Genomic DNA, 13,107 nt, shown 5'->3' on the forward strand with positions numbered 1-13,107 from the left:
AATATAATATTCTTTCTCTAGTTAAAATACTGCTAATAATACTTTCCATGTTCTTCTTCATGCCTTTATGTTTAGAAACTTAAAAGTTCCCTGTCCTCTTTGACCCCTACTCCACACCAATCATCTATCACTAGAACGTACATAGCATAGACTTCATCACTGCAAAGTAATGAGGTCCCTCTAAGATCTCAGCACATGGCATCTGCTCAGCACGTCACAGGATAATTGGATGGGAAGGCCTCATGGAGAAGATGGTGTTTAAGAGGAGTTCTGAAGGAAAACAGGGATTCTAAAAGGTGGAGGTGAGGAAGAAGTGTATTTCCAGCATAGGAAGAGCCTGGGCAGAGGCACAAGGAAGGAACAGGAAGTTGGCCAGTCTATTAGACTGCAGAGTGTGGAAAGGGAAGCAATATAAAGAATGAGACCAGAGAGGGAGTTTGGGCTAGTGTGTAAAGGAGTTTAAACAACAGAGGAATGTATAGGTGATCCTATATGTAATAGGGAACCATTAGAGTTTCTTCACGAGGCATGACAGGTAAAAATGTGCTTCAGGATTAATTCTGTAGTAGCTGTGCAGAGGCGGTATTAGAGAAGGAAGAAACTGGAATCAGGAAAACCAATTAGGAAATTACTATAATAGTCCAAGACATAATTAGCACCTTAACTTCTCATAAAAAATGTATCAACTTGAAGAGATAAAACACACACACAGAACGATCTATCAAAAATCATTTAATCAGGGGCAGGTAGGTGGCGCAGTGGATAGAGCACCAGCCCTGGAATCAGAAGTACCTGAGTTCAAATCCGGCCTCAGACACTTAACACTTATTAGCTGTGTGACCCTGGGCAAGTCACTTAACCCCAATTGCCTCAGTGAAAAAAAAATTCATTTAATCACTTATTATGCATCAGGTACTACACTAGGCACTAGGGATACAAAGGTAGTATTAGATGGGAAGGTATTAACAGCTAGGAGACTGGGAAAGGTTTCCTATCAAAAGTAGGTGATGAGCTGATATTTGAAGGCAGCCAGAGAAAGTAAGAGGTGGAGTTAAGGCGGAAGAGCACTCCTGGAACGGGGGATAGCCAGTAGAAAAGATGAGGAATGGCATGTTTGAGGAATTGGATATAAGCCAACAAAGCTGAATCACAGAGTACATGGAGGGAAGGTAAAGTATAATAACAAAACTAGAAAATCAGAAAGGGGCCAGCATACAGGACAGAAGACAATCAAATGCTAAATTGTATGGAGGACCACAAACAAGTACCATAGGAATTCAGAGAGTAGGTGAAGGAAGGCTCTAAAGAGGAGATGAAATTTGTAATGGGTAGGATTCAGAGAGATGGAAGAGAGATAATTCTAAGCCAGATGTACAGGGGGAAAGCAGGAGCAGAGAGTGCGCCACTCAGATGACATGTTCCTCAGGGAGACAAAGGGAAATTGGAAGAGAGGAAAAATGAACCAATTTAAACTATAAGTCTTAAGATGTCATGTGTTGCTTTATATGTTTGATCTTCTCCTAACTAGGCTAAGTCATATAAAGGCAAGGGCCAAGTCTTTTACTTCTTCCATCCTTAAAGCACCTATTATGTTATATAATATTTTACACACAGTAAGCACTTAATAATCACTTTCAGAGTGGTTTCTTGTTCTGAATACCACCTTTTTACAATAACCTGAAGTTTGAAGAACAAAGATGATCCTAGGAGCTGTTTCAAAGTTTAATCAGAGGAAATTAAATCCATGTAATCATACTGCCAAAGATTTAATATTTTAGTTCATTTCAGTTAAATGAGCACAATAATATCACTGGCATCAATTTCAGATACATCATCGACACCAGCAACATTTTAAAAAACCACAGTGAGTCTCTAAGAGAGTACTAAAAGTTCATTTAAAACAATTAGCTCACCGGGCAATGCAGCTTTGCTGATAATTCCTGTGAGGAGGGCTAGCTCCTGCAGGGAGCCTGCACTGACATCCTGACAGCGTAGTATTGCTTGTATGGTGTCAGAGTGGGAGATGAGAAACTGCAACACCTAAGTTGAAGAGAGAATGAAAAGAAGAAAGCAAAAGAGAGGAATACAAGTAAGGATTTTCTTATAAATTTTAATAGTACAGTTATTAGTGAAAATTAACCATGCCCTTCAATAAAATGAATAGACCATTAAATACAAGAACTTTTTCAGACCCAATTTATGATTTCATCAATGTAGGGAGCTCCTGGTAAGTAAAGTCCCTCCACTAAAGCAGATCAATGTCTACTGCAAACACAAAGAAAAGCCACTAGACCCCTTGCGCTACAAGAGTGGGTAAACCATTAAGCCAGGAGGTTTGGGTTTGGGGTTTTTTTGCCTTTTACTGTTTACCTTTTAACTTGTATGCAGAGAGGCAGCATGACATAGTAGATAGATTGGAGTCAGGAAAATCTAAGTTCAAGTCCCCTCTTTACATATACTGGATGAATTCCATTATCACTTCCAGCCTCTGCTCCCCACAACAACATTTTATGACACACTGCTCTTTCATTACTTATTTAATGTGAATTATGAATTATTTCATGCATGTAAAGCCTTGAACCCCAATAAAATTCTAGATTTCTCAAGGGCAGGAACCATATCCTAACAGTAATAACCCACTTATTTGGAGATCAGGCTTTGATAAACATCTCCTATGCCAAGACAATGAAAGTAAGTGAAACACACAGAGTACTAAATACAGAGTTGATCTGGATGTTATTTCATTAGGATAAGAAAACTCTGAAAAAATTTCTCAACCAATATAGATCGTAAATGATTTTGCAAGTACATTTTTGATAGTAGGCTGAAACCCTGAAAGGTTGGGTCATTTGTCCAGGGTCCTATGGCCAGAATGTCTGTGACACAGTTTATGGACTACATCTTCCTGACTCAGCGGCCAGGATTCCTCTAATCACTGCCATGCTGTCTCTCAATAGTATCTACTCAATCATAAACAGAATTCAATTTTATACCCAACAGAACCAAGAGAACAATTTGTACTCTAACACCAATACTAGAAAGATGACAGACAACTTTGAAAGACTTGAGAATTCTGATCAATGCAATGACCACCAACACAATTCCAGAGGGCTTGTGATAAACACACCACCCTCTTCCTGACAGGGAGGTGATGGGCTTTAGAGTGTAGAGAGAGACACATTTTTTTGAACATGGCCACTTGTTGCATTTGCAACAAGGGTGGGTTTTTTTTTTTCATTTCTTTTTTCAATTGGTGGTGGGAGGAGAGGGTGGATGTACAGTCATTGAAAAAATTAAATTTTTTTAAAAATGTAAAGCTTATACCCTTGCAAAATATATCCACAGAACCTTAGATCTACTGCACTCTACTTAATTGCTCTATCCATTAACCACAATATCACACCCAGCAAACTGATGGTACTAGCAGTAAAACCAGTATAACAGATAAAGAAACAGTAATAAAGTAGTCAACAAACTAATAAAGGGAGTCAGCAAACTTGGCTTCTAGTTCTGGCCACGCACAAGTTGTGAGACCTGGACAAGTGAATTCACCTATGTCTTAGTTTTCTCAGCCATAAAATGAGAGGGTTAGATTAAAGGTCAGTTATGGTGTCTTCCAACTCCTTGATAAAACGTAAGCTGCTTGGGAGTAAGGACTGTGTCATTTTTTTATCTATAACCCAAGGACTCAGCATAGTACCTGGCATATGACAGGCACATAATAAATACTTGTCAACTGATTCCAATTCCAAAATTCTACAATCCTTCTTACCTGTCCTGCTGCCTGCAAATGCTGAGCCATACTTGATGTGAGGATGACCTGACATAACTGGAGAGCAGGCAGAAGAATCTGGCGATATCGATCCACAGGAGCAGGAATGAATACGGGAGGGTCTCTCATGCCAAACAGTCTTTATATATATGTCAATAAAACAGAGAACAAAATATGACAAGATGGTGACGCTTTTAAAAAATGGATCACTTTAATATGTAGGATAGTGGAATTTGCAAAATAGACAAACAACAGAAAGATGATCAAATTGTTAAGTTATTAACCTATTAATTGTTAAGCTATGAATTTCTATTACTCCTATTCATAGGGTGAGACAAAAGGGTATGAGCTTTATTGCTAGTGCTTGCTTCAACAGCACACATACTAATTGGAAGGATCTATAGTCTGGCTCAAAGGAACAAAGCTCTTACCCACACACTATATATTCAGTGCACTCAATCATAGCTTGGTTAACAGAACTATTACTATGAACTTTTAAGACTTCTTAAGAAAGAAAATATTTTTCATAAAACAGTGCCTGAAATTTCCACTATAACTATAACCCTGGTTAAAGCAGATACTGCATCAAAAACATAGAAACCAAGTCACCTCCAAATTTCTCTCTCCCATTCTTGACTTCAAAATATTTCTTTATTCTTTATTCTAATAAGATTTCCTTTCAAATTGTATTAAAATTATTAAGGTGACAAGAAAATGTAAAGTTGGAAAACAACCTTGTAACCTTCAAGATTAGGCCTCAAGTTATCAAGATATCATGCTACCTCCACCAACCTAAAATTTGGAATTATAGAGAGGCAGGTAATCTAAATTTAGCAACTGGAACCTCAACTTGTTTCCCCAACTAAACTTTTAAACCAGAAGGAAATGTTCGATCACATGTAGCTTAATCACCTAAATTGTAGATGAGTTTAAGGAAATGCTTTTTGTATCTAAGTTCAAACTGGAATGAACAACCAAACAAAAGAAAATTGAATAATGCAAAGAAATTTGATGGAGAACATTAAGAATTTGCAGGTAGTTTGGTACATGTTTACAAAATGAAATGCTGAATTCAGAAAAATGATGAATTTTTAAACCTTAATTTTAAGTCCTTCATAACACAAGATCCACCAACTAATTGTTCTTTAGTTTCATTTCTGACTCTTCAATAAAATTCTATGGGCTTGGGGGCAGCTAGGTGGCGCAGTGGATAAAGCACCAGGCCTGAATTCAGGAGTACCTGAGTTCAAATCTGGCCTCAGACACTTGATACTTACTAGCTGTGTGACCCTGGGCAAGTCACTTAACCCCCATTGCCCTGCCAAAACAAAAACAAAAACAAAAAAAATTCTATGGGCTTGCTGGAATGCAAATGTCCTCTCACATAAAAATCAAATTCTCTTGCAAGCTCAAAGCTTCTTTCTGATAATGAAAACTTTGCAAAAACACAGTGAATTTTTATTACTTCATTGACAGTGAAAAGAGCAAAGGAAAAAAAAAGAAAAAAGAACAAAGGAATAGATATTTTGGGCGCAGTTTTAATTTTCTTTTTGGACAAGGAAATTATACTTTACCAAAATTATGTGATTACTTTACATAAACATTCCCCTCCTTACAAGCCCATATTTCTTATATTCATCAAATTCCATATAAAGCCATCTGTCTAATCATCCACCTGAGGATTTATACCTGAATGAGTTTTTGCATATCTATTTTTGATCCTGGATATGAATATGTCTGTGTGCACATGGGCCATTTACTCTGTTACTGAATAAACTCAGGGAAGACAGCCTTGAGTTTTGTTTCCTTCTACAATCCTTTACCTGAAAGTTGCAATCCTCCTGCCCCCATTAGGCAGGGCTGGCTCCCCCACAACAATGTGGAGGCAAAGAAGACAGCAAGCAGTTCAGAAACACTTTGAGGCAATTAAATGTTCATTTAAAATGCTTCTTGGCCATTAATGGATGGCCAAATCAACATGTTAAAGAAATATTGCAAACTTCACTCATTATTATACAGATTCTACTAACTTGCAAATAAAACTCAAACTACCAAGAGATTTGTTTTTTACAAGGACTCTAAACTGGAAAGGGGATTAATATAGACTCAAAAAGTATACTAAGAGACTATAATACAACACTTCACTATGCAGTGGGATTTGAATATCATTTAAGTAGGTTAAGTTACTAGAATATCAAAAACACTGTTCCCAGGGGCAGCTAAGTGGCGCAGTGGATAAAGCACCGGCCCTGGATTCAGGAGTACCCGAGTTCAAATCCGGCCTCAGACACTTTACACTTACTAGCTGTGTGAACATGGGCAAGTCACATAACCCCCATGGCTCCGGAAAAAACAAACAAAAAAACACTGTTCCCTAGTAAGACAGCCCTATGGCACGGTCTTTTCTGCCACCTACCATGCTCAGAGAGGCAGTTTTATAATGAGGATCCATTGAGCGTATCTGATGAATAAATCATACAAGTCACATATTTCTGAATCTCTTATCACACTGGATTTTTAAACGAAAATATTTCAGCTACTCATACAAGTTCTCAATTATTCAGAAAAAGACAGTTCAATATGTGAGTTAATCCTGCTTTTGTCTTTTCCCTCCTATCACATTCTAGAGAAAACAAAATTATAATTCATCTATTTCTAGTGTTTAAAACTACTTGGGCCCTTTTTAAAAAAAGTTTTGTTTTGTTTTGTTTTTTATTGCTATGCTCCAATTGCCCAATAATTGTTATACTTTCTACCACACTCTGAAAATTTCAAATACCATACAGATGTTCTCTATTTTTGGATGTGTTCAGCTCAATTTAGCAGCTTAAATAGAACTGTGAATACATAATGTGAATTTAAAAAAAAAACATTTTTTCTTGGCACAGTAGATAAAGCAATGGCCCTGAATTCAGGAGGACCTGAGTTCAAATCCAGCCTCAGACACTTGACACTATTAGCTGTGTGACCCTAGGCAAGTCACTTAACCCTCAATGTCCCACCACCACCCCCCCCCAAAAAAAAAACCACACCACTTTTTCTTTTACTATAAGGCTTTGAGGCAAGTGTTAGGTTTGTCCAACACTATACCTTAAAGTAGTCACTGTATATTATCAGGATTCTAATTATCAGAAATATATTAATAATAGGAAGCAACAGAGAAAAGAACTACAAAGAAAAAACCCCAGTGTTCAAACAACTTTTAAAAACCCAACAAACTGAAATATTTACTCACATAATGTCTCTTTGCACCAATATTTTCAATATAAAAGAAAGCATTCCTCCAATATAATTTCTATATATTTTGTTGTTGTTTACTTAACCATCTTCATTAAATAGTCACTAAGAATGATTCTCTCTTAGGGCTTAGGGAGGAATACCATCTTAGGCAGAAATGGAATCTAAAAGTCTCCTAGTATTTCCATTTTAATTAAGTCACAGAAGCTCAACTTTAGGAAGAACAGAGGGTGGTCATCTAGTCTAACTTCCAACCTTATGTCTGAATCTTGACAAATATCCCAGACATGTGGTCATTCAGCAGCCACTTTCATATCTTCAGTGACAGGGAACTCACTGTCAGAGAAAGCATCCAATTCTATTTTGGAACAGCTCTAATTGTTAGGAAATTCTTCCTTAAGTTATGCTGAAATCTGTCATAAAGTACATGCTTATAAGAATGGGAGAGAGAAATAGTACAGAAGGGCTTAAATACATTAACATCATGAATGAAGAGAAGCATGGAAACATTCACATGAAGCAAGTAAACTAAGAAAACCAAGACAAAATATACAGTAACTGTTGCTGCTGTTGTTCAGTCATGTCCAAATCTTCATGACCCCATAGACCACAGCACGTGACTGTCTGTGGCATTTTCTTGTCAAACTTACTAGAGTGGTTTGCTATTTCCTTCTCAAGTAAATTTAGGCAAACAGAGGTTAAGTGACTTGCCCAGGATCACACAGCTATTAAATATCTGAAGCCAGATTAGAACTCAGGTCTTCTTGATTCCAGGCCCAGTGCTCTAGCCATTAAGCCATCTATTTACCTCATACACAATGACCACAACAATGTTAATAGAAAAAAAAACACCAGAAAACAAAGAGCATTAATGTTGCAAAATTACAAAGAAATAGCATGGCCCTGAAGAACAAATGAGAAGACACTTCTAGTCTACTCCTTTATAGAGGTAGAAAGTTCATGAAATGTGGTACATTACACATATACCAATTTTTTTTTGATATATTGAACAATTTTGCCATTCTCTTATCTTTTTTGTTCTTTAAAATATTATTTGTTATATGACTCTGTAAAGGGAAGGAATGCTGGAAGAAATTTTGGTGATTAAAAAAATGAATAGGGGCGGCTAGGTGTCGCAGTGGATAGAGGACCCACCCTGGAGTCAGGAGTACCTGAGTTCAAATCTGGCCTCAGACACTTAACACTTACTAGCTGTGTGACCTTGGTCAAGTCACTTAACCCCAATTGCCTCACAAAACAAAAACAAAAACAAAAAAATTAATAAAAATATATCTATAAAATTATGATAAATAACATATTTATAAGAACAGGAGACAGAAGTAGTACCAAAGGCTTTAAAAGTGATGTGGAATGAGCAAGATTCTCTTTCTCTTTTTAGTTTCAAATCTGGAGCAGAAAATTCAGGCACAATTGTTATAGCCTAGGACAACACAGTTTTTTTTCTAATGAGAATGAGACATAATCTGACCAGAATATGGTACAAAAGTGATAAAGAGATAACCAAGCAGGGGTAAAAGTAGTGAATAGCAGTAACTACCTCTCTTCCTCTCTTCAGCTTAGGTTGTACAAGAAAATTGTGTTTCTGCTGGGAATGCAGTTACTATTTTAAATTAAAATTTTACCTTTGTGTTGAGGATTAGGGTAATATTTTTCCTGATTTTCTTCTTAAAATAGAAACACACTGATATATTTACTCAGATCATCAGAAAACAATTTAGTAAGTATAGAAATTATGCTAAACATTACATCACCATTTACTACTCATAATAATGACCTAAGGACATATCTTATAACCCAGTAAAACCCAGTAATACCACCATAATCATTTCTGCACTGCATGTTCATTTTCATGACGATAAGGGATGAAAGGAGATAGATGCAAGAGCAAATGGTTTTAAACAAATGTAATTTGTTACTAGCCACTTGCAAAACTGTTAATATCTAGAATAAGAGATGTTATATGGCTAAATCTGATCTCTGGGAACTTCTGTTAGCACAGCTCACAACTAACAAAATGTATTTAATGTATGAGCTTATCTTTCTGAAAATTGAGTGTAGAAGGCTTTGTTTAATACAACAGTTGAAGCAGAATCTTACCAGCCAGAAGCCAGGACAATTTAATTTTCACTGGCACACTGACTCATCCTAAAAGTAGGGAGAGGAGAGCAGCTAGGTGGCGCAGTGGCTAGAACACCGGCCCTGGAGTCAGGAGGACCTGAGTTCAAACCCAGCCTCAGACATTTAACACTTACTAGCTGTGTGACCCTAGGCAAGTCACTTAACCGCAACTGCCTCATCGGGGAAAAAAACCACACACACACACACACATTAAAAGTAGGGAGAGGAAAATGACACAATATCCCCAAACTGAGAGAGTGCTCATACTGGGTTCACACTGTACTAATACTTACCCCTGATGGTCTATCTCTGGACGCATGTCATAAACTTGGCACTGTGCCAGTCTCACAATCACACCAGACTTCAGCAGTTCTAATGCTCCTTGTTGTATTTTGGCCACTCTTGTCAAGAATGCCTAACAAAGTAGAAAAATTTATTAAGCACCTATAGCATGCCACACACTGGGGAAACAAACACAAAAGTTGACAATTGTGCCCCAAGGAGCTTGTATTCAATCATAAGAACTGGTCAAAGTTATATTGTTTACTCTTTCAACATTATGAAATGCAAAATGGATGGTTTTGATTACATTAAATTAAAAAGGGTTTGCACAAACAAAACCAATGCAACCAAGATAAGAAGGAAAGCAGAAAGCTGGGAAACAATTTTTACAGCCAGTGTTTCTGATAAAGGCCTCATTTTTCAAATCTTTAGAGAACTGAATCAAATATATAAGAATGCAAGTCATTTCCCAATTGAGAAATAGTTAAAGGATACAAACAGGCCGTTTTCAGATGAAGAAATTAAAGTTAGCTACAGCCATATGAAAAAATGTTCTCAATCACCTCACAAGTATCCAATTGGCTAATGACACAAAAAGGAAAATGATAAATGTTGGAAAAGATGTGGGAAAACTGGAACACTCATGCAGTGCTGGTAGAGTTGTGAAGTTATCCAACCATTCTGGAGAGCAATTTGGAACTCTGCCTAAAAGTAGAGTAAAAATTGTGCATACCCTTTGACCCAGTAATACAACTACAAGGTCTATATCCCAAAGAGATCATAAAAAAGGGGAAAGGACCACAAGTACAAAAATATTTATAGCTGCTCTTTTTGTGGTGGCAAAGAATTGGAAATTGAGGGGATGCCCATCAAATGGGGAATGGCTGAACAAGCTGTGGTATATGAATGTAATACTACTGCACTGTAAGAAATGATGATCTAGCAGACTTCAGAAAAACCTGGAAAGATTTACATGAATTGATACTAAGAAAATAAGTAGAACCAAGAGGACACTGTACACATTAACAGCAACATTATGTGATGAGCAACTGTGACAGATTTAGCTTTTCTCAGCAATACAATGATCTAACACAATGCCAAAAGACTCATGATGGAAAATACTCTCCAAATCCAGAAAAAAACTATGGAGTCTGAATGTAGATTAATGCATACTATTTTCACTTTTGTGATTGTTTTTATTGTCATTTTTTCTTCTTTCTTGTTTTTTTCTCTTTATTCTGATTCTTCTCTCACACATGACTAATGTGGAAATATGTTTAACATAACTGTAATGTATAACCTGTATCAGATTACTTGCTGGCTTTGGGAAGGGGGAGGGAAGATAGAAAAATTTGGAACTCAAAATCTTACAAAGGTGAAATGTTGAAAACTATCTTTATATGTAATTGGAAAAAAAATAAAATAAAATACTATTTTTAAAAAAAGATTACTCTCACATAAAATCATATTCTCTCATAGATTAAAACTGAATAATGGAAAATCCCAAACTGGCTAAGAGGAAGCAAGTGCGGCTGGTACTTTTCCATGAGTGCCTAGCTCTAAGTTGCCAATGCTGCCACTCTATATTGCAAACTTTTTTTCTCTGATCCGAATTTAGCTAACCAAGTATTTGATTTGGGATTTGAACCACGTCAATAGGATCAATCGATGAATCAAGGTTACATAAGAAAAAGTTTTCACAAGAGTCAAGCAGTGGTGTTACCCAATTCATTCTAATGCAAAGATGCCAAACCCTGCCCTTTCACACCAAGAAAATGAATTTCCACACTATAACCATACTAACCACATTTAAAATGAGCATTGGATTTAGAGCCAGAAATTCTATGTTTGAATTTTAAGCTGTTTCTTAATACATGTAACCCTAAGCAACTCATATCCTTTGAGCCTTAGTTCCCTTACCTGCAAAATGATGAACTGGACTAAATTATCTCTAAGGGCCCTACCAACTGTAGATTCTACAACCCCAAACTTTAAAATTTCTCAGTGATAACTATAACTCATATGATAGTAAATAACATTTAAGACATATAGTGCCTGAGTTATCTTTGGTAGGTTTGTAAACCCTACACATGTAGCTGTAATTCACTGCTACTGGTTGAATGAAACTAAGTGCTATCACAGAGCTTACTTACCATTTTGGATTCATAAGTATAGAGAGCTTTCAAAAGAGGAGGTTGGGGAGTAAGCAAGCTCTGTAGAGTGAGGTCATCTTCCACTAGGCTGTCCACAAGCACCTTCAAGTAACCACTGTTGGAGAGATACAAGAGCCACTGCTGTTGTTTATCTACAGAAACAATCCGGTCAAGCAATGCCAGGGCCAACATCTGAAGAAAGAATAAATCAAAAACCATAAAGATAACTCACAAAGAATGCTATTTACATATCAGAAGTTTATAATGGTAGGAAAATGTTGTTGAAAAGATTTATTCCTTTTTTTTAAAGAAATGTAAAACCTGATGAATATTCCCTTGTATTATTCAGGATCTTCCTAAGTTTCACCAAAGAAGTACAATTTTCTGGGTGAAAATGAAAATTTTCATAGAAAGTTTATATATTCATGTTTAATCCATCAACAAAGTGGTAGTAACTAAACAAATTTCAGTAAAACACGACTTTTTGTTTTAAAATAATTTTTTAAAAAGTTCTCTCTCAGGAAAAAAAAGGTCTAGAATATAAAAATAAATTCTACTAGTTCATTAGACATCCTGGAAACTAGAAAACTATATTAAAGTGCCACCTCTTGGACAAGAATATCTTTTGCACAAAACATAACAATAAAGCTTGTTCAGTATAGTTTTAGTGTTAAATATATATTAAGTAACTAAAAATTGGCAAAATATATACATATAGACATACACGGACATGTGTATATGCATACATTCATGTATATAAACACATAACTCTCCATTAACCAGAATACAATTTCCCAATAACACCACATATTCATATATTTTATAATAAGCCAGAAAATAAATCTCATCATAATAGAATAATTTTTAAATTGATCTACATTTATATCTAAGCAACTGAATTTCTTATTTAAAATAAAAAATATGGGCTTAATTTACTCTTCCAATCTCATGACCATCACAGGCATCTCGACAGACTACTTCCATAAGGGCTGCTCCATAACTCTCAATGATAGCTATGTTTTCTCGCTGCAATTTACTGAAAACATCCTCAGGTGCTGTTAGCTGTTCCCACATGGTCTTCTTAGCTAAAACAGCAAGGAAAGAGAAAATTTAACTTTTGTCAAAAGGACAAGGCTATTTAATGAATATATTTTCTATATAGTAACGTAAAATAAATTTTTATAATTTTAAAGGCCTAATCAATGCATCTAGAGCAACTAACTTCAGAGAACACTCGATATCCCATAAACATCCCTTAGGATTACAATAAAAGGATATTAATTATTTTTAGAGGAACTAAAATGTGTTACAAGAACCTAGTATAACTAGAAATCCATGGTTATTCTCTTTTGTATTCAATCATATACATCTAACTCTGGTCTTGTCCAGCCCTGTGGAATCTCTCCTTCTTGAAACCTTCAAGAATTGCCTGGAATGACTTACATGCAATTTTTTTTTTTGCAATTTCTGACTAAGATTTTACATTTTAAAAAGCTGCAAAAATAATTTTCAGATTCATTAGAG

At 36.0% G+C, this 13,107-nt stretch overlaps 1 protein-coding gene across 2 annotated transcripts in view; it reads right to left on the reverse strand.

Moving 5' to 3' along the window:
• Positions 1–13,107, reverse strand: part of NUP205 (nucleoporin 205) — a 94,361-nt gene that overhangs the window by 22,306 nt on the left and 58,948 nt on the right. For both annotated transcript variants that reach the window (XM_043967846.1, XM_043967845.1), the window contains exons 31-35: positions 12,520–12,668; positions 11,584–11,775; positions 9,442–9,563; positions 3,773–3,911; positions 1,914–2,040 (exon numbers count right to left, since the gene is read on the reverse strand). In XM_043967846.1, coding sequence (XP_043823781.1) covers positions 1,914–2,040; positions 3,773–3,911; positions 9,442–9,563; positions 11,584–11,775; positions 12,520–12,668 — 729 coding nt within the window. The remainder of the gene's footprint in view (positions 1–1,913; positions 2,041–3,772; positions 3,912–9,441; positions 9,564–11,583; positions 11,776–12,519; positions 12,669–13,107) is intronic.

The sequence above is a fragment of the Dromiciops gliroides genome, chromosome 5, assembly GCF_019393635.1.
Source record: "Dromiciops gliroides isolate mDroGli1 chromosome 5, mDroGli1.pri, whole genome shotgun sequence".
NCBI classification, from domain to species: Eukaryota; Metazoa; Chordata; class Mammalia; order Microbiotheria; family Microbiotheriidae; genus Dromiciops; species Dromiciops gliroides.